Genomic DNA, 23,727 nt, shown 5'->3' with positions numbered 1-23,727 from the left:
TATATAGGTTGATAATTGTTATTTGCTTTTGATGTATTGCCCCTTTTATTAGTATGAGATGACCTTCTTTGTCTTGTTTGATTAATGTAAGTTTGAACTCAACTTTTCTGACATAAGTATTGCTATTCCTGCCTGTTTTCTGGGGCCGTTAGCTTGGTAAATCTTCTAGCTTTTCACCTTAAGCCAATGTTTATTTATGTCAATAAGGTGGGTCTCTTGTAAACAACAGATTTCAGGTCTTCCTTTTTAATTCAGTTGGCCAAATGATGTCTTTTGATAGAGGTGAGTCCATTGACATTCAGTGTTAATATTGATAGGAATGTGGTGACTCCTGCCATTTAGTTGTTTTTGTTGTTTAAGGATTTGAGTGTGTGCAGCTGAATTGATGCTACTCTGATTACATGTCCTTTCTTCTGTGATTTAATACTTCCCATCCTCTCATGGTTTTGTTTGCTTTCATCTTTTATGTGTAGAATTCCTTGCAGAATCTTCTGTAGTGGTTGCTTGGTGGTCATATATTGTTTTAGTTTCTGTTTATCATGGAAGACTTTTATTCCTCCATCAATTTTGAATGATAGGTTTTTTGGGTAGAGTATCCTAGGGCTGAAATTATTTTCTTGAAGTGCTCAAGATGCCTCATTCCATGCCCTTCTTGCTTTTGAGGTTTCTGTTGAGAAATCTGCTGTTATTTTGATGGGTTTACCTTTATACATTATTTGTTTTTTCTCTCTTACAGGCTTCAATATTCTTTCTCTGTTCTCTGTGCTGGATGTTTTTAACAATAACATGCCATGGAGAGTTCCTGTTTTGGTAAAGTCTGTTTGGTGTCCTGGAGGTTTCCTGTAACTGAATGGGCAGCTCTTTGTTGAGATTTGGGAAAATTTCTGCTATTATTTTGTTGAATATATTGCATATCCCTTTAGCTTGCACCTCTTCTCCTTCTTCAATGCCCATGATTCTCAGGTTTGGTCTTTTGATGGAGTTGCTGAGTTCTTGCACATTCCTTTCACAGCTCTTGATTGTTTGACTAGGAGTCTATTTTTTCTTTAGTATCTATGTTATCTTCGAGACCTGAGATTCTGTCTTCCACTTGTTCTAGTCTGCTGGAGTGGCCTTCCACTGTATTTTTTTTAAAGGGCCCCCAAAGGACCCATTGTCTGGGGTCTCCTTCCTTTGAAAGCTGAAAGCTTTCACTGTATTTTTTATTTGACTAAAGGGACTTTTTATTTCCAGAATTTCTGTTTGATTCTTTTTACTAAGGTTTTTCATATCTTTGTTCAACTCCTCTTTCACATCTTGTGTTGTCTTCTGTATTTCATATATCTCTTTTTTTATAGTCTTTTTTGTTTCACTTTGGTGTTTGTTGAGGACTTCAGCAACTCTCTGAGTTGTGCCTGTGTCTTCTCAAGTTTTTTATTTGTGGTGTCTTGATATTTCTTGAGTGCATCTTGTACTTTCTGGTTAACCATGTCTTGTAACTTCTCCATGAGCTTCTCAGTGATCTCATCCATGATTTCCTTTTTGAGAGATTTTTTTGTGGATGTCATTGAGCTCATTAGTGACATTTATCCTTGTTTTGTTTGAGTCAGGAATCAGATATTCATTTTCTTCATTTCCCACTAAATCTGCCATTGAACTGTTTTTTTGAGGAGGATGCAGTGGGTTTTGGAGCAAGGTGGGTCACAGGAAAGAGCAGAGCTGTCACCATGGAAAAGTAATAGGGGACAATATGCTGTGTAGGAGCAAGCTAGACTTGTGAGAAAGACGTGGGGTGGAGCTGGTGCAGTGCCAGAGTAGGGAGAGGGGTAGAATTATAGGCAGATGAAGAGAGCAGGCAGCACTAGCAGAATTGTTGGTTAGGAGTCAGGAAAGAGCTGGAAGCACTGGTGATCCAACTGGGGCCAGCAGGTCGGACCATTGTGAAAGCTAGGGGAAGAGCGAGTGCTATGCCAGGGAGGGGGCTGGGAGAGGAAACTGGCAGAGAAGTTGAGCAGAACTGGAGCAGGGCTCTTAGGGCTTGGGCACTGCATCCTTAGGCAATAGGCAAAATGGCAAATGCAGGTTCCTCAGTGACCTAACCTGATCCTGAAATGTAACCCAAGGGTACCCCACAGGATATGAAAGCTATAAGAAAGGCAGGAACACTTACCTGGGGTCCAAGGATCCCTGGACTGGGTTTTGAGCTGCAAGACTGAATCCCCCAGTCAGCCTGGCCCACCTCTCTCTTATGGTCACTGTCCCTAATTGCCAGTGGTGTCGGGAGGGACTGTCTTGTTAAGGTCTGTTTTGCAAAGGAGAGGAAAACCCCTACTCTCATGTCTTTCTGCCCCTAAGACCTAAGTTGAAAAAATACAGCCCAAATTTCCCACCAACCTGTTTTTCCTGTCTTCCACTCCACAGCCAAGGACTAAACTCTCCCCCAGAGCCACTGGGATTTGCTCTTCTGTTGTCTTACTGAGTCTCATGCATTCTTTGAAAATCCAAATTCTGGGTCCCTGCCTCTAAAATAGGTGTAAGAAAATAGGCCTCTCCTCCTGTATTCCCAGGACTACTTGTCTAGGTCTTGTCCCATTTGATTCCTGTGTTGTTCCCTGAGCCTCCTGACTTTCCTGAAAGTCTTTCCTCCCTTCAGCACGTCTCCACACATCAGTCACTTTCTGGATGGCAAATCTGCCTCCATCAATCCCTTGTGAATACTTGCCATGTCTCCTCCTCCTCCTCTTGTGGAAGTGGGGTTTGAACTCAGGCTAGGCAGATATTGTATGCCTCCCATGACAGCTCCAGCCCAAGTCTTCTTATGTTTAGGTTCCAACATCTCAGAAGTCAATCCCAGCCCTCTCCAACCTTTTAGACTAACATGCATCACTGTCATGCTGTGCTATGATTTTCTACCTTCACAGTCTCATCCCCAAGTGCTAGGTACTTTTGTCTCTGAGCTCTGGTAGCAATGTGGACCTTGCACCCATGTTCCCTGCATTAGGCTCTTGTAACCTGGAACTGTAGTTAGGTAATTGTTCTCTCAGAGTCTGTGTCCATATGTCTCTGAGTTGCTTGAAAGAAAGGCCTACTTTCACTCATTTCTAGAAGCTAGGTTCCCAGGACAAAGTAACTGCATAGTAAATGCTGGAAGGGCAAAGGACTACTCTCTCTTTTTTTCTAGTGAGATGCACATACTCTGTCTCTGGAGAAGCTCAAGGAAACAGGAGAGCTGGAAGTGAGGTAAGGGGAAGAGAGGACCTGCTTCTTGGAAGGGAGGCCTCAGGGCTGTGGTGGGACATTAATGATTACCAGATCACCACCTCTGATTCCCACTGATGCCTGAGTTCCTTCTGGGATCCTTCACCCTCAGATGTTTGCCAGATCAATACCCCAGTACCCCCTCAGAGTTTCATGAGCAAGGGACCCCTTAGTGTGGGCTTCTGTTGTTCCCTACTGTGCCCTATTGTTAGAACAACTAGAACTTGCCTAAGCAGCCAGATTCTCACAGTACATGGCTTCTAATGGGGAATTCTATGGTGGCAGTACATAAGGACTCCCTTTCCAGACTCTCTGAGCTCCTCTCTTTCATGAGTATGCTGAGAAGCAGAATGTACAGTGCAACACAGTCTCCCTGAAGGTGAGAGGAAACAGCAGAGACCAGACCTGTCATCTGATATGAAGGTCAAACTCAAGGTAGCAGCTTCAAGGTCAGGTTTCCTCTGCAGGGGTGGATAGGCCTTGGAAGAATCATCTTACCAGAGTGCAGGTAGGATTGGGATGGTATTTGGTTACCACTGTGAGAAGGACCAGAATGCTTCTCTATTAATTTTCATTGCAAATAACCATTAAGCACCAATCCTGGTAATGATCTGGTTTCTGACCTCCAGATCATTTTCTGTTCCCCTGCTGCTTCCCTGTCTGCTGTCATTGACCTTGTCCTGGCAGGGACTAACTCCTGCTGTCTTTGGTCATCTCTGGGATGATCAACTTTCACCTCCTTGGACCCATCTCCCTCTTACCTTCAAATGTACAGCCAGTGCATAAGCACTCTGGAGGCTCCAGGAGTTGGGCAGCCCACTATGGACATGATGGTCTCCTCAGGTCCCTTTCTCTGATCCCCCTCAGCCCTTTTGCCTCAGCAGCACTCCACTAGCACAACATCTCATAACTCCTGAGGTTCGGAGTGAGTCTCTTCCATAAAATATGTGTTCTTCTCCAGAGCATCATTGCAGCACAGATTTAGGAAACACTTAACTTTTCAAGTACTACTCTTTGCACCAGGACCTTGCCTCCTTTCCCAAGACCACAGCACCTCCTCAAGATTCCTCCTGTTCTCTCACTAGAGAACAGCCTTACAGCTCATTGCCCATCCCAATAGCATTCAGAGCCTTGAGTTTGTGTTTCATACCCTCTTCTGTCTTCTACAGTGGCTGGCTGGCTTCCCTAGCTGGAGCTGTCCTTCACAGCTCGTTTCCCCTGCACTTCTCTGTGGTCAGCGTACTGCAGGCTCTCTACTTAGTTTGAATCCTCTCCTAAGTGAGCCAACTCTGTAGACTCAGGACGATTTCTATGTGACTCTTCTCTGAGGCTATTGCCTTCTTCTCTTCCCTTGCCTTTCTATGCACCTTCAAGCATGCCACCACCTTACTGCACTTGCTTCTCTGACTCAGAAGCCCAGGGTGAGGGCACTATTCTCTGAGGAGGGTTTGTAGTTGCTCCTGTTCAGTTGTCTGGAGTCTTCCTGTCTTGGACTATTTGACTCAGGTTCATGGCTTCTTTTCACATATTTTTGGTACATCCTTTTCTATTCTGTATCATTCCTTATTGTTTTTGTGGGGTGATAAGAACACTCCAACCTCTGGGTACTTATCCCATGCTGGTTATTTGGGTTTCAGATACGTCATCCCCCTGCTTACCACGGGCTTCTTTCCCTTTGTTTTTGCAGGACTGTTTTTATTATTTTTGGATGGTGCTGGGGTTTGAACTCATGACCTCATGCTTGCTAGGCAGGTACTCTACCACTTGAGCCATGCCTCCAGCCCGCAGGCTGGAATTGTAAGTGCTTGGAATTGTAAGTAACCTGAAGATCATTGAGTATTCCACTGCCTCTCACTTTGGAGGTCATGACCATCATTTCTGATGAGCATTCCTTCAGGGGGAAGCTTTGAGATGTCCAGTGCTGTCTCCTTTAGAGGCACCCTTCTTTGTGCTCTTACATTTGTTCCTTTACCCATTATCTTTTGTTATTTTTGCCCAGATTCACAGAGGGCCACATGACCTCACAGCCCATACCTACTGGAGAAGCTCTGGGCAGCCAAGCCACTGTGTGATGACAGTGAGACTGGATTTCTCCCACCAAGTTTTTATGGTGGTACTGGGGTTGGTATTCAGTGCTTCCACTTGAGCCTTCCCAAGCCCTTTCCATTTTACATATTTTTTGAGTAGGGTCTCATCTTTTTGCCCAGGTGGCCCTGGACCATGCTCCTCCTGTTTATTCCTCCTGCATATCTGGGATGACAGGCACATATCACCATGCCCAACATATTAGCTCAGTTGTGCTCTCCCCAACTTTTTGCCTGGACTGGCCTCAAACTGTGGTGCTTCCAAGTACTTGGTATTACAGATGTGAGACATCCTGCCAGGCCAATCAGCCATTACTTATTTCTTACCCCCCCCCCTCAATCCTATGTGGGCATCTTTCTCAGACTCCCATTTTACTTCTCTTGTATGGGCAGCTTGGGTTTGACTTTGTCCTTCATACAGCCCAGGTCAAGTGGTACCACGTTTTATTACTGTTTTTGTCTTTGTGACACTCTAAATGGATGGGAATAAACCACTCCTTAGCAACCCTGCAGACACGGAAGAGCTACATGGACTCCTTTGGGTAGGTGTGGTGTCTGGGACATGGAAGAACAGAGTTGAACTTTAAGCATTTCTGTGACCTTCTGGCACACAATTGTTATGTTAGCTTTTGATTTGGGGGCTAAAGGCATTGATATCCATGTTTCCATGGCTCTGAACTCTTCAGTCAGCCTGCATTTTCTTCTTTCTTATCTTCTTGTGATAGTTCAGTCTTTATGCAAATATTCCACAATGCATGTGCTAGAGGGAGGCTTTAAATATCTTGCCACAGCTTGGTGACCCTCCGATCCAGCTTTTTTGTTTACTGACTCAAAAGCTTAGGAGGGCACTAGAAGATTACCAGGCCTGAATTGTCACAGTGTTCTATCTGCAGAAGACTTATTCAGCCACTTGTATACATGCATGCTCACTGTGGCAACATTAGAAAATACAAAAAAGCATATGAGAATCAGGAACAAGGGACTGTCATGAGACCATTTCATATTTTTTATGTGGCTATTTTGAGATGTGCTCATCTATTCATTGGGAGTATTAGTCCCCTTAAGTCTTTTCCTTGAATTATTCTCTATGTTCTCACAGGAATAGTTATTGGTTAGGTTATTGTATTGTTTCTGACCACTGGCCTAGCAGTATAAGTTAAGAATAACAAATTAATCAATTTAATACAAAATCAGATATTTACATGAAGAAGAATACCTTTGTTGGTATTATCTACATACCTGATCACATTATATATGAAGGGGATTAGCATTCCTGTATGGTATACAAATGGGTTAGAAAAAGAAATTTTGGTAGTAAAAATAAGGGGAGAAGATAAGGAAGAAGGGAGATATGGAAAAGAGGATTAGGGTGTAGTGTGTGAGGGCTTCATGTATACAAGACCCTAGTGTGAAGAAATATAGTTCAATTATTGTGGAGAATGGTGTTATTCTCAAACATTCCAGAAGGATAGAAAGGTTGAGAGCAATACAAGGAGTTAGAATAAGCCATTATTTGAATGGCTTATAAACAAGAGATAGGAAAACTGAGGGTAAAAAAGAGAACAAAACATTTTTTAAAAAAGAAAAGAAGTACAAAAGTAAGGAGGAAAAGTGGCAATATAAGAAAGATGCCAAATTACCACTTAAATTTTTTAAATACAGTATTTCCCCTTTGTTGAGAAGAGTGGATGTCTTCTATGCTCTATCAAAAGACTGATGCTCCCCTCCAATCTCTGTTCCTCAGGTTTTTGTCTGCAGATCTCCTGTTGTATTTACTCATGTGGTCCCTAGGGCCCTGAATTGCCCAGGTGTAACTTTCAGGGAGCGGGGGGGGGGGGGGGGGGGGGGTTGGGGGGTGGGGGGTGGGGGGTGGGGGTGGGGGGGTGGGGTCCTGGAATATCAGCTGTTGGAGTGAAGTGGGGCAGTTACAAGTGTGTGAGGTAGCCATTGTGGGCTGGTTGTCGGTTCTCTGTGCCAGTGGTTTTGGAGTCCATACTTTTTCCTCTTTAGGGAGTTCAATGGCTCCTTTTTTTTGTCCACAACCAGCTCTTTTTCCCTCTCCTTTCCACATATGCCTCCAGTTTAAAGTTTAATTTGGAGAATGAGGAGTGAATAGCTTCTGTCACTTGTGTATATGTGTATACTGGTTGGTTGGGTGGTAGGTTAAGGGCTCTAGCAAACTGGCCAGCTCACCTTGGCAACCTCCTTGACTTGAGGTAGGGACAAAGATGCTGAGGTCTAGCCAGCTAGCCTGTTCCCCACATCACCTTTGGATAGAGATGCTGTGCTGAGTGGATTCAACCTTTCCCCCCTTGGCCAGAGGTTTTCCTCAGAGGAGTAAGATTCAGACTGGATAGCCACCAGATTTCTGGGGGGTCAGAGGGATTGGCTCCTGGAGGTGAGATGGTCTATGAAGTAGCCTGCTGGCTTCCCACCCCTCCTTTGGATAAAGAGGCTGGGCTGAGTGACTTCTGCCCCCACTAGATCAGTTTTGGATCGTTCAATCAGTCTGCTTAGCTAAAAATTTTCTCAGTGGGCCAGATTCATCCACAAGACTTCTTGGGAGTTGGATAGATTAGTTCCCCAAAAATGAGCTGGACTCTGGTAGGACCGAAAGGGGCTAGTTTATCTGATTGGTTTGTAGACTCATCTATCAGAGGGCTACGCAGGCTGGAAGTTGGCTACTGTCCTCTAGTTCAGCAAAAGCTCTTGGCCCTCTGTGTTTTGCATGTAGAGTGATCCTTGTGAGTGTTAATCAACTCAGTTCTGGGCAGGAGAAAAAAAAATAATCAACAAATTCAAGCAGAGAGACTTAGTTAGAAGTCTAGATATAGTTTGTCCTTTCACTGTCACGCCTTTTCTAGCATACTAACTTGTCCATATATGATTACAACAATGAGTCTGAGGATTTCTTTCAGATTCATGGAGACTAGGGAAGTAGTTCCTGCCAGCAATTCACTATCTTGCCTGTATTGTATTTGTTTTTTTGATAATAGCATTTTAACACAGATGAGATGAAAGCTCATTGTAGTTTTGATTTGCATCTTCCTGATGGCTAATGATATTGAGCAAAAAGTTTTGTTCATATGTTTTTGGCCACTTATATTTCTTCTCTTGAAAAGTATCTATATGCATAACATATCTATGCTACAGTCTGGTGACAGAATTACCCACTCTCTAGAAAACCTCAGATTTTGCTTTGAAATCTTTTTCAATGGTCCACCATACATATGATGTATGTATGTAGGTCCACCTACATCATAGAAAATAATCTGATTTACTCAAAGTCACCTGATTATAACTGTTATCACATTTACAAAATATGTTTTTAGAATACATCTACAAAATACATCTTTAGCAACACTTACACTAGTGTATTGACCTCAAAACACAGTGCCATAGCCTAACCATCACATATGCTTCTCTCTATACAGGGATTATTATCATTATTATTTTATTATTGTTATTATCTTATCATTCTTTTGAGCTTAGAAATTGAGATTTCATCCACGCATTATCATTTAGATCCTTTGTTGTGTGATTGTTGCCCTTTTGAGGAGTCATATTCCTTTTCATATTTCTTGTGCCTCTATTTTGAGATTTGCTCATCTGTCATCACTTGTCCGGGGGTTTTAGTCACCTAAAGTTTTTCCCTTGAATTATTCTCTGTGTTCTCACTAGATTGGTCAGTGGCAGGGTTGATGTGCAGTTCCTGACACTGGCCTGAGGGTATAACCCAGTGATAATAAATTCACCAAGTCAGTATCAAACCAGATATTTACATGAAGTAAAATACCATTGCCAACATTATCAAGGTATTTTAATTTTTTGAGACTATTGTAAATGGGATTGTTTTTCTGATTTCTTTCTCAGTCTGTTCATTGTTGGAATATAGAAAAGCTACTGATTTTTATATATGGATTTTATGTCCTGCTACTTTGCTGAATGTGTACATGATGTCTAAGAGTTTTTTGGTGGAGTTTTTAGGGTCTTTAGGTATAAGATCATTGCAACATTATCTATACAACCAATCACATTATATATGAAGGAGACTAGCATTCTTGTATGGTACAATAGAGGGTTAGAAAAATAAAACTTGTTTGTGTAGGAGTTAAAACTTAGGTAGCAAAAATAAGGGGGGTGAGGGAGGAAATTAGGAAGAAGGAAAGTGGGGAAAGGGGATGAAGTGTGAGAGCTGTAGGTAGACAAAACAGTGTGTAGGGACGTAGATCAATTATTGCGAGAATAGTGCTATTGTCAGGGATTTCAACATGATACGCTGACAGTAATAAAAGAAGGAGGTAGAATAAATTACTAGTAGAATAGTTTATAAACAAGACATAGGAAAAGTTAAAAAATGAAAAGGTAAGGCGAAAAATAGAAATATGAAAGCGATAAACAATTTCAAAATTTAAAAAATCTTTAAAAAGTATTTCTTCCCTGATGAGAAGAATGCATGTCTGCTGGGCTCTGTCAGTACTCTGGATGAACCCCCACAATCTCTGATCCTCAGGTTTTTGTCTGCAGTTCTGTTGTATTTACTCTCATACGCCAGGTGTAACCTGGATTGGGGGAGGCTGTAGATTAGGGCAGCTGATGGGGTGAGGTAGGACATTTTCAGGTGTGTGGCAGGAGTAAGGGGTGGGTGGTGGGTCTCTGAGCTCAGCTAGTGGATCAGAAAGAACATTATCACTTTAAAAGCCTATAGTTTTCCTGGTTCAAGGAGTCTACTGGTTGCACTGGATTGTCCACTACTAGCTTTTCCCCTTTCCACTTAGGTCTCCATTTAATGTTTCACTTGAAGACTGAGGGGTGAATAGCTCCTGTCACTTGTGTATATGCATACCTGTCTTGGTTGGGCTGTAGGTTAAGGATTCTAGCTAGATGGCCAGCCCTTCAAGTAGGGCTCTCTTCAGTGACCTACTTGTCTTGGGATAGAGAACTGAATGTTGAGCCCTCACTAGCTAGCCTACTGGCTTTCTGCCCTTCTTTTGAATAGAGACCCTGGGCTGAGAAGCTTTATCCTGTCCCCACCGGTCCTGGCTTAGTTGTAGGAGCCTTTAAACAGCCCACTTAGCCAGAAGATTTCCCTGAGATCAATGTATTTGCATGCACTGGGCTTGGCTGAGTGGTAGCCTTCATCTCTAACAATGGTTATTGTAAATTTCACAGCTTCACCTCCTGCCCTGCTGGTAAAAGGCCAGGTCTGGGAGCCTTTATCAGCCCCATTAGCCAAATCTTCTACAGGGTCAGATATCTTTCTGTAAGCCTGGCTTGGCTGAGCAGCTTCTCTCCTCCTCTACTTGTCTGGGACCAGGTCTGGGAAACTTTAATCACTCTGCTTAGCTGGAAGCTTTCTCAGCATCAGATTTGTTTGCACCCACAAGCTGAGCTGACCTGTGTGGTGGCCCTCAGGACTGAAGCTGGTTTGTCCAACTGGCTGGATCCATGTCAGCCTTCTGCTCTGGGGAAGGGAGAGGGGAAACAGACAATGGTCAGCTTCTGTCTGGTAGCCCAGGCAAAGCTTGCCAAACTGCTTTTAGCCTCAGTGCAGTTTTTTGTTCACAGGAAGCCCTCACAAGTGGCTCTTGTAGGAAGGAATTCAAGTCCAACAGGAAAAAGCAAAGAAAACCTGGGCCAGGAGTGGTGCAGGATGTAGCAGGTCAAGATCCATGCCCTCACACCCATGGCACCTTTAGAGGTTCAGTTAGAGATTGATATGTCTAGCTACTATTTGTTCTGGTGGCAGAATTACTTATGCTCCAGGAAACCTCAGTTTTTGCTCTTAAGTCTTTTACCTGATTATATGAAGCCCACCCACTTCATGGAAGCTAATTTGCTTTACTTAAAGTCACCTGACTATAAGTTTGATCACTTCTACAAAATACATTTTTGACAACACCCAGTGTATTGATGTCAAAATGGAGTGTTATAGCCTAACCAATTTGACACATAAAATTAACCATCATACATACCTTTCTCCATTTAAAAATGTAACTCAAAATGAATCACAGGCCTAAATGTCACTATTAAATTCTTTCAGTACAAAAGAGAAGAAATATTTTGCTGCATTGAGTTACATCTTAGTCATCTTTATTGCCCTAAAAGATGTCTTAAAATTGTGGTTGAAATAAACACTTATTTTCTCACAGTTCTGGAGTCCAGACATTCCCACTCAAGGTCTGGCAGGATTGGTTTCTGGTGACAGCTTTATTCTGCCTTTTGGGTGGCTACTTCTTGCTATATCTTTTCATGACCTTTCTTCAGTGTGTGTACACAGAGGGGAGTGGGGAAGGAGAGAGAGTGGGGAGGGACAGAGATTGATCTCTTGTGTCCCATTTTATTATAAAGATTCTAAGTGTATCAGCTCAAGGCCCCAGTCTTGTGACCTCATTTAACCTTAACTACTTCTATAGAGGATCTATATCCAAATACCAAACAAATACAGGCTGTAACATATGCATTTGTGAAATAAATATGAAGCCCATACATTCCAACACTAACCCTCCAAATTCACATGCAAAATACATTCATTCCCTCACAACAACCCCAATAGCCTTTACTCATTGTAGTATCAACTCTAAAGTCTAAACCTGAAATCTTATTAAAATACCATCTAAATGAGGTATGTGCATAACTGGCATTATGATTTATCATGAGGCAAAATTCCTCTTCAAATGGGAATCTGTGAAATCAGATAAGTTATGTGCTTCCAAAATACAAAAAAAAACGGGCAAACATTGGATAGACACTCTCATTTCAAACAGGAGAAATTAGAAGGAAGAAAGTGGTACCGAATCCAAAGAAAATCTTTGGATCTTTATCCTCAAAAGTAATCCTCTTTGGTTCCATATTCTGCCCTCCAGGTCCACATGCATGGCAGTGTCACACCTGTGTGTGTATATGGGGGGGGGTTCCATGGCCATAGGGCCTTACACATACACATTTGTGTCTTACCAATCCACGCGCCTCTCATTTCAATCAACTTGTCATTCAAGAATAACCATCCATATATGTGGATATATATAAACATATGTAGGTATGTATGTGCATGTATAATCTACATTTATATTTGGTAGAAACGTAAAATAAAATATTGAGTGTACATGAGAGTTACAAAAAGAAGATCATGCTGGGTGCTGGTGACTCATAATTGTAATGCTAAATACTTGGGAGACTGAGATAGGGAGGATTACAGTTTGAGGTCAGCCCAGACAAGTCTGTGAGATGTCATCTCCAAAATAACAAGACCAAAATGCACTTGAGGTGTGGCTCAAGCAGTAGACTGCATGCCTTCCAAGTGTGAAGCCCTGAGTTCAAACCCCAGTCCCAACAAAACACAAACAGAAAATCACCACATTGGAGTATGAAATGTTTGATAACTTCAAAACAGCAAGACTTGGTGAAATCCTCAGCTGCTCAAGACCTTTTGTGTAAAAATAAATCAAAAGTTCACATGAGGCTGGGGAAGAAACCCTGTGGGAAGGTGTGGTCCTACTCAAACTGACCACTACAATCATGGGCAGTGCATCCCTGCCCTGTAATCATTCCTGGACACAATTGTGAGCCTAACCTCGCCTCTCACCCCCTTGTACTTCAGGACACTCTGAGAGTCTGAAGGCAGCAGACTGAGGTCTATCGAGGAGTGGTGTACAGGCACTACCAGGGGCAGTGTAGAGCATCCTGAATGAGGAATGAAGGGGAACTTTCTATTCAGGAAAGGAGCCCCACAGAGTCCAACTCCATCCTTGTGGTCAGCCCTGGACATCGTGGTCACCCATGATCACCCTGACCACTCCCCTCACCCCTCTGCCACCTCAGAGGACTGACTGTGAGTCTGAGGAGAGTGGCCTGAGGTCCGTACAGGACAGGGGTCCAGGCTCCGCCAGGAACCAAAGCCGGGACCCTAAGAGGGAGGGTGGAGGGTCTTGGGAGAATTCCCTTCCGCCCCTCCTGTCAGCCCTGGGAGACCCCGGGCACCACACCGGATGTGACGTTGCCGGCTTCTAGAAACCTCAGAGGCTGAGGTTGCGCCGCGCTTCAGGTCCGTCCCTCAGAGGCTCAGCTTGTGAAGTGTTGAGGTGAGAGCTAAGGGCGGGCAGAGGAACATCTCACCCAGAGTTAGGGTCCCCAGATAATCTAGCTGCACCCCGGTTGTCAATCTGGCATGCGGGGCGGGGTGGGGAGGGAGGAGTAGAGGAACCTCTAGTCACGGGAGCTCGCTCGCCCCTCCCCCACCCCTCCTCCTGCCCCAGGGAATCCTGGGATTCACAGCTTTGGTGTGAGGAGGAGCGGGTCCGGGCTCTGGGAGGGAAGGAGGGGAGGACTGAAGATGTACGAAGGAAACCCCACCCCCAAATAGAGAGTCCCCAGGTAATCCATCCCTGTCGCGCTTGTCACCCATGTCCCGCATGGGGGTGTCTAGTCACTGGAGCTCGCTCGCCCCTCCCCCACCCCTCCTCCTGCCCCAGGGAATCCTGGGATTCACAGCTTTGGTGTGAGGAGGAGCGGGTCCGGGCTCTGGGAGGGAAGGAGGGGAGGACTGAAGATGTACGAAGGAAACCCCACCCCCGAATAGAGAGTCCCCAGGTAATCCATCCCTGTCCCTCTTGTCACCCTTGCCCCGCATGGGGGTGTCTAGTCACGGGAGCTCGCTCGCCCCTCCCCCACCCCACCTCCTGCCCCAGGGAATCCTGGGAGTCACAGCTTTGGTGTGAGGAGGAGCGGGTCCGGGCTCTGGGAGGGAAGGAGGGGAGGACTGAAGATGTACGAAGGAAACCCCACCCCCGAATAGAGAGTCCCCAGGTAATCCATCCCTGTCCCGCTTGTCACCCATGTCCCGCATGGGGGTGTCTAGTCACGGGAGCTACCTCGCCCCTCCCCCACCCCTCCTCCTGCCCCAGGGAATCCTGGGAGTCACAGCTTTGGTCTGAGGAGGGGGGAGAGAGACCTGTGTTCTGGGAGGGAATGAGGGAAGAGCTGAGGGTGGACAGCAGAGAAACAAAACATCCCTCCCAGAGTTAGGGTCCCCAAATACTCTAGCTGTGCTCTTGTCTCCCTGGCACACGGGGGCGAGGGGAAGCTGGGAGAGCGGTGGTGGGGAGGGGAGGGAGGAGTTGAGGAACCTCTAGTCACGGGAGCTCACTCGCCCCTCCCCCACCACACCGGATGTGACGTTGCCGGCTTCTAGAAACCTCAGAGGCTGAGGTTGCGCCGCGCTTCAGGTCCGTCCCTCAGAGGCTCAGCTTGTGAAGTGTTGAGGTGAGAGCTAAGGGCGGGCAGAGGAACATCTCACCCAGAGTTAGGGTCCCCAGATAATCTAGCTGCACCCCGGTTGTCAATCTGGCATGCGGGGGCGGGGTGGGGAGGGAGGAGTAGAGGAACCTCTAGTCACGGGAGCTCGCTCGCCCCTCCCCCACCCCTCCTCTCGCCCCAGGGAATCCTGGGATTCACAGCTTTGGTGTGAGGAGGAGCGGGTCCGGGCTCTGGGAGGGAAGGAGGGGAGGACTGAAGATGTACGAAGGAAACCCCACCCCCAAATACAGAGTCCCCAGGTAATCCATCCCTGTCCCTCTTGTCACCCAGGTCCCGCATGGGGGTGTCCAGTCACGGGAGCTCGCTCGCCCCTCCCCCACCCCTCCTCTCGCCCCAGGGAATCCTGGGAGTCACAATTTGGTGTGAGGAGGAGTGGGTCCGGGCTCTGGGAGGGAAGGAGGGGAGGACTGAAGGGACACAGAGGAAACCCCACCCCCGAATAGAGAGTCCCCAGGTAATCCATCCCTGTCCCGCTTGTCACCCATGTCCCGCATGGGGGTGTCTAGTCACGGGAGCTCGCTCGCCCCTCCCCCACCCCTCCTCCTGCCCCAGGGAATCCTGGGAGTCACAGCTTTGGTGTGAGGAGGGGAGAGAGAGACCTGTGTTCTGGGAGGGAATGAGGGAAGAGCTGAGGGTGGACAGCAGAGAAACAAAACATCCCTCCCAGAGTTAGGGTCCCCAAATACTCTAGCTGTGCTCTTGTCTCCCTGGCACACGGGGGGGGGGGGGGGGGGAGAGGGGAGGCGGGGAGAGCGGTGTTGGGGAGGGGAGGGAGGAGTTGAACCTCTAGTCACGGGAGCTCACTCGCCCCTCCCCCACCACACCGGATGTGACGTTGCCAGACTTCTAGAAACCTCAGAGGCTGAGGTTGCGCTGCGCTTCAGGTCCGTCCCTCAGAGGCTCAGCTTGTGAAGTGTTGAGGTGAGAGCTAAGGGCGGGCAGAGGAACATCTCACCCAGAGTTAGGGTCCCCAGATAATCTAGCTGCACGCCGGTTGTCAATCTGGCATGCGGGGCGGGGTGGGGAGGGAGGAGTAGAGGAACCTCTAGTCACGGGAGCTCGCTCGTCCCTCCCCCACCCCTCCTCCTGCCCCAGGGAATCCTGGGATTCACAGCTTTGGTGTGAGGAGGAGCGGGTCCGGGCTCTGGGAGGGAACGAGGGGAGGACTGAAGGCACACAGAGGAAACCCCACCCCTGAAGAGAGAGTCCCCAGGTAATCCATCCCTGTCCCGCTTGTCACCCATGTCCCGCATGGGGGTGTCCAGTCACGGGAGCTCGCTCGCCCCTCCCCCACCCCTCCTTCTGCCCCAGGGAATCCTGGGATTCACAGCTTTGGTGTGAGGAGGAGCGGGTCAGGGCTCTGGGAGGGAAGGAGGGGAGGACTGAAGACAGAGGAAACCCCATCCCCGGATAGAGAGTCCCCAGGTAATCCATCCCTGTCCCGCTTGTCACCCATGTCCCGCATGGGTGTGTCCAGTCACGGGAGCTCGCTCACCCCTCCCCCACCCCTCCTGCCCCAGGGAATCCTGGGAGTCACAGCTTTGGTCTGAGGAGGGGGGAGAGAGACCTGTGTTCTGGGAGGGAAGGAGGGAAGAGCTGAGTGTGGACAGCAGAGAAACAAAACATCCCTCCCAGAGTTAGGGTCCCCAAATACTCTAGCTGTGCTCTTGTCTCCCTGGCACATGGGGGAGAGGGGAGGCGGGGAGAGCGGTGGTGGGGAGGGGAGGGAGGAGTTGAGGAACCTCTAGTCACGGAAGCTCACTCGCCCCTCCCCCACCACACCGGATGTGACGTTGCCGGCTTCTAGAAACCTCAGAGGCTGAGGTTGCGCCGCGGTTCAGGTCCGTCCTTCAGAGGCTCAGCTTGTGAAGTGTTGAAGTGAGAGCTAAGGGCGGGCAGAGGAACATCTCACCCAGAGTTAGGGTCCCCAGATAATCTAGCTGCACGCCGGTTGTCAATCTGGCATGCGGGGGCGGGGTGGGGAGGGAGGAGTAGAGGAACCTCTAGTCAGGGGAGCTCGCTCGCCCCTCCCCCACCCCTCCTCTCGCCCCAGGGAATCGTGGGATTCACAGCTTTGGTGTGAGGAGGAGCGGGTCGGGCTCTGGGAGGGAAGGAGGGGAGGACTGAAGACACACAGGAAACCCCACCCCCGAATAGAGAATCCCCAGGTAATCCAACTCTGTCCCTCTTGTCACCCATGTCCCGCATGGGGGTGTCTAGTCACGGGAGCTCGCTCGCCCCTCCCCCACCCCTCCTTCTGCCCTAGGGAATCCTGGGAATCACAGCTTTGGAGTGAGGAGGAGCGGTCCGGGCTCTGGGAGGGAACGAGGGTAGGACTGAAGGTGGACACAGGAAACCCCACCCCCGAATAGAGAGTCCCCAGGAAATCCAACCCTGTCCCTCTTGTCACCCCTGTCCCACATGGGGTGTCTAGTCGCAGGAGCGAGCTCGCTCCTCCCCCACCCCTCCTTCTGCCCCAGGGAATTCTGGGAGTCACAGCTTTGACTGAGGAGGGGCGGTCCGGGCTCTGGGAGGGAACAAGGGGATTAGTGAAAGTGGACAGAGGAAACCCCACCTCCAGATAGAAGGTCCCCAAATAACCCAGCCCTGTCCCTCTTGTCACCCATGTCCCACATGGGGGTGTCTAGTCACAGGAGCTCGCTTGCCCCTCCCCCACCGTCCTCCTGCCCCAGGGAATCCTGGGAGTCACAGCTTTGGTGTGAGGAGGGGAGAGAGAGACCTGGCCTCTGGGAGGGAATGAGGAAAGAACTGAGGGTGGACAGCAGAGAAACAAAATATCTGTCACAGAGTTAGGATCCCCAAATAATCTAGCCGCATCCTAGTTGTCAGTCTGGCACGGGGAAGGGGGGTGGAGGGAGGAAGGAGTTGAGGAACCTCTAGTCACAGGAGTGAGCTCGCCCCTCCCCTACCCCTCCTTCTGCCCCAGGGAATCCTGGGAGTCACAGCTTTGGTCTGAGGAGGGACAGGTCCCGACTCTGGGAGGGAACGATGGGATTAGTGAAGGTGGACAGAGGAAACCCCACCCACAGATAGAGGGTCCCCAAATAATCCAGCCCTGCCTCTGTTGTCACCCCTGTACCACATGGGGTGTCTAGTCACGGAGAGTGCTCACTCCTCCCCAACCTCCACCTTCTGTCCCAGGGAATCCTAGGAGTCACAGCCTTGGTGTGAGGAGGGGAAGGGTAGGCCTGGGGTCTGAGAGGGGACCAGGAGAGAGCTAGCAGTTTATGGAGGAAACCCCTCCTCCAGATTGTGGGTCCCCCAAATAACCCAGCCCTGCCTCATGTCACCTCTGCACCCCAGGGGGTGTCTAGTTATAGGAGTGCACTCACTTAACTCCACCCCTTCTTCTGCCCCAGGGATTCCTGGAAGTCACAGCCTTGGTCTGAAATCTGTGAACAGAATAGGGTCCAGCTCTGTGAGGGCTCCAGATAAGACTTGAAGGTGTACAGAGGAAGCCACACCCTCAGAGAGGTTTCACCAAATAATCTAGTCCTGCCTCTGTTATTTGCCCTCACCTCTCCCACAGGACCCATGAAGAGCTTATAATCAGGGACTGCAGCTACCCTTCGTCCACCCCCTCCTTCTGCCTCAGGGGACAATAGGAATCAGAGTTTTCCTCTGAGGACAGTGGGGAGGAGAGGCCTGGACTCTGTGAGAGTTGGGGGTAAGAACTGGACAGAATAAACTCCCCCGACGTTAAGGATCCCAAATAATTCATCTTGTTAGACATGCACAAGGGGCTCCTCGTCAAGTGCTCACCCCTTCCCCTTCCACATCTCATTTTTCCCTCTCAGGGGACCATGGGAGTCAGAACTCTGGTCTGAGGTTAACAGATGAGGCTAGCAGACGACAATGTTTGGGTTCTAGTAGGAGGCAATGGAAATGCCCTGAAGGAAGATGGATGGGTGTCCAATTCCCATTTTTCCTCTGCTGTTATCCATGGGTGGCTCAGGCACTGTGACTAGGAGTTTTCCTAACTCTTCTTTTGTTGGGTCAGAAATCATTGTGGACCTTGGTCAGAGAGAATTGGGCCTAGGCAGTGAGAGAGAGGACCTTAGACACCAGGACATGGAGAACCCATGGAAGTCCTGCACTGCTGTCAGTCCAGGGAGTCCCCATGAAGGGTAACCAGGAAGGATGTATGACTTTTGCATCTGAGTCTGAGAAATGTTAGGGATTGGGTAGAAAGAACGGAGCCTTAGGTGAGCAGTGAGGAGACAGCCACTGCAGGAAGCCAAGGTGAGGACTTAGGAAGGATTGAGATTACCATAGAAGGGCCCATATTCATACTTCCTAGAAGTGCTGGGAGATCCCATGTACAGTGACTAGACAGATGATTTCTAACTTCTGTGTCTGAGGTTAGGGGCTTGCTAGAAAGAATAGTGCCTCAGCAGAGTGAGGGAGAGGTCCAGGTCCTATCAGGAGTCAAGGTGAGACACAGGGCACTACTGAAGAGTCCAGGACAAAGAAGACAGCTCTGCCCCTGTTTTCAAACTGAGTCATGTCCTGCAATCCAAGCCTGTAACCTGAGGAGGATTCAGGTCATCAGAGAGTGGGGCTTCTGCCTCAAGTCAAGGGGGACTCAAAGGGAAGGATTAAGGGACCTTGCACTCCAGATCTGAGTGGGACTTTTAACCTCTCTTCAGCCATGGGCAGAGAAGCCAGATGCGGGGCACCTTCACTTCTGCCTCTGGGGTGTCAGGGAGGAGTGGGCCTTGGTGTGAGGAGTGTGGCCTCCATTCAGCAGGACCCTGGGAGGACCAAGAAACTCCTAATCCCAGACATGGGAAACCTTCCCTTCCTGGCAGGCCCAGTGGCTCCGGGTTGGACTGTGAGGAAGACATGCCTTCCTGTTCAGGGTTGGGGGTGGAGGTCAGGAAGATGGTGACCTTGGCCTGAAAGATGAATGTGCAGGTCAGCAGAGGAAATGTCCCAGGCCTCATGAGGAGTAAGTATGAATACCACGAAGACAATTAAGACAAAAGAGGACCCTGAACCCTACTACTTTGTCATCCTTGGGAAACCCCTGCAGGAGTGTCCAGATGAGCTGTATCCTCTCTTTTCTCTCTCTCAGGAATCAGGGAGCTGAGGCCTTAGAGTGAGAGGAACCATCTGGACGCAGAGGGAACCAAAAGCAATCAGCTGAGGGAAGTGTGCAGGATCTGCCAGGAGTCAAGGTGAGAAGAGGGGGAACCCCTTTACCCAAACACACTTGACTCTAGTCCTCAACCTGTTCATTCTGTTGGCTATGGTCTAAGGCAGTGTCCTCAGATGACAAAAGCAGATGATGCACAGGCAGAGTCAGGAATCAAGGTGAGGTACACACCCTGAATGTGTACCAGGGACCCACCCACCTCAGAACATGGGTGATAGCACATTGCTTGGTCCTACATGCCCTACTGGAAGCCTCATATCCTCAAGCTCTGTGAACTTCCTGCACCATGAGGAGCCAACTCACTTCCTTCCTCAGATTCTCATGGGAGCTGCCCATCAGACAGAGTGGAGCCTTGGTTGCCATAGAACATCACCCAAAGAGAAGACTTGTAATAGGCCTCTGTGAGAGCTGACAATGGTGCAGTTCTCAGCTGAGGTCATTTACATGCTCCTTTTCTCCCCTAGGCCTGTGAGTCCCCATCAGCAAGCTCCAGTTCATCCTCCTGCCTGCTGTCCCCAAGGAAAGTCATGATGCCTCATGGTCAGAAGAGCCAGCAATCCAAGCCTGTGGAAAGCACTCAGACACAAAGAGAGACACCAGGCCTGATGGGTATGCAGGTCTCCATGGCTGAGGAGGAGGGGGCTACTGTCACCACCTCCTCCTCTTCCACTATTCTGATCCCAGTCACTCCAAGAGAAGTCCCTGGTACTGGGACACTATGTCATCCCCAGAGTCTACAGGGAGCCCCTTCTCTTTCCAATGCCATCATCTCAACTCCACTGAGGCAGTTCAACCAGGGTGCTAGTAGTCAAGTAGGCCAAGGGCTATTCTCCCAGCACAACCTGGTAGGTCCTGCAACCTTGTTGCGAGATACAGTGTCCTTGGTGTCCCTCCTGCTTATGAAATACCAAATGAAAGAGCTGGTCACCAAGGCAGAAATGCTAAGCCATGTTATCAATCACCAGGATTACTTCCCTACTATCTTTAGGAGAGCCTCTGAGCGCATGCAGCTAGTCTTTGGCATTGATCTGAAGGAAGTGGACCCCTCCAACCAGTCCTATGTCCTTGTCACATCCTTGGGGCTCACATATGATGGGATGCTGAGTGATGTCCAGGGAATGCCCAAAACAGGCCTCTTGATAATTGTCCTGGGTGTCATCTTCATGGAGGGCAACCATGCCTCTGAGGAGGTTGTATGGGAAATGCTGAGTATGATGGGGGTATGTGCTGAGAGGGATCACTACATCTATGGGAACTCCAGGAGGCTGGTCACTGAAGATTTTGTGCAGGAACAGTACCTTGAGTACCAGCAGGTACCATATAGTAATCCTGCTCGCTATGAGTTCTTGTGGGGCCCAAGGGCCTATGCTGAAACCAGTAAGATGAAAGTTCTGGAACACTGGGCCAAGGTCAGTGGGGGTAATCCCAGGTCCTTCCCATCCCTTTATGAAGAGGCTCTGAGAGATAGGGAAGGTGCCCAAGAATGAAGCTTAATCAGAACCACTGTGGGACTAGGTAACATTCCATGGCCAGGACCACACCCAGTAGCTTCTCCTGCCCCATATGAAATGATGCCTGTTTTTCACTTTGTGTTTGAATAGATAAGTCAGTCTTCTCAGTAGTGGAACCCCAGAATAGATTCAGAGCAAAATACTATATTATTAATATTTTTGTGTTCCTGATCGATTTGGTGATTTCTAAGTTGACTTGGTTTCCTTTGGAATTTTTCAAATGTCCCTTTCAACAAAGTTCATTCAGCTTCAAAATGGAAGTTTGTGAATGACAGTAGTCACACATTTTTTTGCTGTTAATATAGTTTAGGAGTGAGTTTTGCTAATTTTTCAACCAATTAAGAAACCCATGTTGTTTTGTTAACCTGGAACAGGATAACATGGCAGTGGTATAGATATTTCCTTAGCAATAAAACAGATGGTATAAAGAGAAAAATTAAAAAGTAATTTTTATCTTCCCTTATTTTTTGTCTTCCCTATAACATTATAATATATATATGTATATGTTTATATGCTGATCTACATTTGTTTGGCTATTTGAGTTTGCAAGTGAAACTACATCTTAATAAATAATTCCACAACTCACTGTCTCTTTTATTCTTCAAACCTCCATTGAGCACCAGATCTTTGAAAAGCTTTTGATTAGTGGTGGAGATATTAGTAAGCTAAGGTCAGCTAGGCCTACCCATATCCATAGAATAGTAGGATCTACGAGCATCAACCATTTCAGGAACATGTTGAGATGTCCTCTAAGACATAAATAATTAAAGGAAAACAAAAAAGTAACTAAAGGATGGGTGGGGAAGTTGGGCTTCAGGGGAAAGTGGCTGAGTGTCAATGAGACTTGGATTTAGATATCAAGAGACCAGCCATGATATTGTGTAGTCATGATACTTATGAGATGTGTTCCAGGAAGGAAAGAGCACTTAGATAGCTGAATACTGTATAGTGGTTAATAAAAATGAAGACAAATGGTAGTTGATTAAGCAAAATGCTGATCATTTGTGATTTTCCCTACAGCCATTTTAGACTAATTGTGATAGAACCTTGACTGGAGAGAAAGTGAGGTGAAAAATTAGAGACAGCATTTTGTGTATATCTCACCTATAATCCACCCAGGTAATGTGGCCATATTTAAGTCTCTGGAGATGTGATCATTCTACTTTCTCCCTATAAATGTTTTTAGGCACCGTAAAGACTTCACTTAGCTACCACCAGGGAACATTTACCTCCTACTCCATTTTCCCAGTTTCCATAGAGTTCCCTTTGGTTTTCTGTTTTTAAGGCTGAAATTACTACCTTCATGCTGTTAATACTTCAGCGAATAGATTTGCTTCAGTGGGGTAGCCTAGTCTTGCTTCAGTTGTGGAGATCATGCTTATCTCAGCTGGTGTATTATCCAGGCTTCAGTTTTAACAGTGTAGGAGTTTGGGATGAGGCAGATACTCATGTGTAAGAAGTTGTGCCAGAGGTTTGCATGCAATAAACTATAACCTAAGACTGTTGAGTGCACAGGAGTGGGGTGAGGTGGTTTTTCAGCATTTTACTTGGTATAAAGTGTAATAAGGAAAGAACAGGCCTCCAGATTGGAAAGGTAGTAGCAAAACTGGCTTTAGTCTATGCAGATCCATCTATAAATCTAAAAAATCACTGCTCATAGAGCTAATAATTTAACAAGATTCACAAGACAAAATTTCAGTGTACAAAAATTAGGTCTCTTTTTTTATATACTAACAGTGAACAATTATAAATTGAAATCAAAATCAGTGAAATTTGGAGGATTAAAATGGTGGATTAGATACAGCCTGCATTTTCCTATATCTCCAAAACATGAAACATAGTCAGCAGATTCGTGGAGAGGATGGTGGCCAGGAAAAGCAAGGGGAGGCAACAATAAACAGTAGGAAGACCAGGTAAAATACAGAAACATTAAACTTTGGATTTATAAAGGAAACAAACTATAATATAGAGTGCAGAGCAAAATGCTAAAGAAGGGGAAGAATCCCCACTAGCTAGGCTACAAGCAAAACACAAAAGCAAGCCCCTGGAAATTCCATAGGTACACTCCAGTGGGCAAACTGAACAATAAAATCCAAGACAGGAAATCTGCATACTTCATTGTATGTGGGCATAAGGGAAAGATCCCTGCCTCAATGGGAGGCAGAGGCCAAAACAGTCCAAATCCCTGCTGAGATGGGAACTTTCCTCCTGCTGTTGTGCACACACGTGCTCACCCTTTGCTAGACCTGGCCTCAGTCTGCCCAGTTTGGAGCATCAGCCTTTCTATCTCTCTATTGACACTCACTCAGCCCTTGACTGGACCTGGTGCTGATGTTAACATGAAAATATCTTGGGGGTGGAGCAGTGCAGGGGAGTAAACCCTATGCCTCACATGTGCAAG

The 23,727-nt window shown here is 47.4% G+C and overlaps 1 protein-coding gene across 2 annotated transcripts; it reads left to right on the top strand.

Annotated features, from left to right (window-relative positions):
- The first annotated feature begins 15,486 nt into the window (after nt 1-15,486).
- Nucleotides 15,487-21,799, top strand: LOC109675619 (melanoma-associated antigen 10-like). 2 transcript variants are annotated; one of them, XM_074064406.1, is made up of 3 exons: nt 15,487-15,557; nt 19,735-19,837; nt 20,280-21,799. In XM_074064406.1, exon 3 carries the CDS (start codon nt 20,343-20,345, stop codon nt 21,300-21,302), a length of 960 nt encoding a protein of 319 aa, XP_073920507.1. In that variant the 5' UTR covers nt 15,487-15,557; nt 19,735-19,837; nt 20,280-20,342; the 3' UTR covers nt 21,303-21,799. The 2 variants fall into 2 exon arrangements, with proteins under 2 accessions (XP_073920507.1, XP_073920508.1); XM_074064407.1 differs by lacking the exon at nt 15,487-15,557 and adding an exon at nt 15,727-15,849.
- The last annotated feature ends 1,928 nt before the right edge of the window (nt 21,800-23,727 follow it).

The sequence above is a fragment of the Castor canadensis genome, chromosome X (assembly GCF_047511655.1).
Source record: "Castor canadensis chromosome X, mCasCan1.hap1v2, whole genome shotgun sequence".
Lineage (NCBI taxonomy): Eukaryota > Metazoa > Chordata > Mammalia > Rodentia > Castoridae > Castor > Castor canadensis.
The sequence above is the reverse complement of the archived record's forward strand: the minus strand, read 5'-3'. Positions and strand labels throughout refer to the sequence as shown.

Excerpts from the sequence above, each read along its gene's own strand:
- LOC109675619 (XM_074064406.1), top strand. The coding sequence starts at position 20,343 with ATGATGCCTCATGGTCAGAAGAGCCAGCAATCCAAGCCTGTGGAAAGC.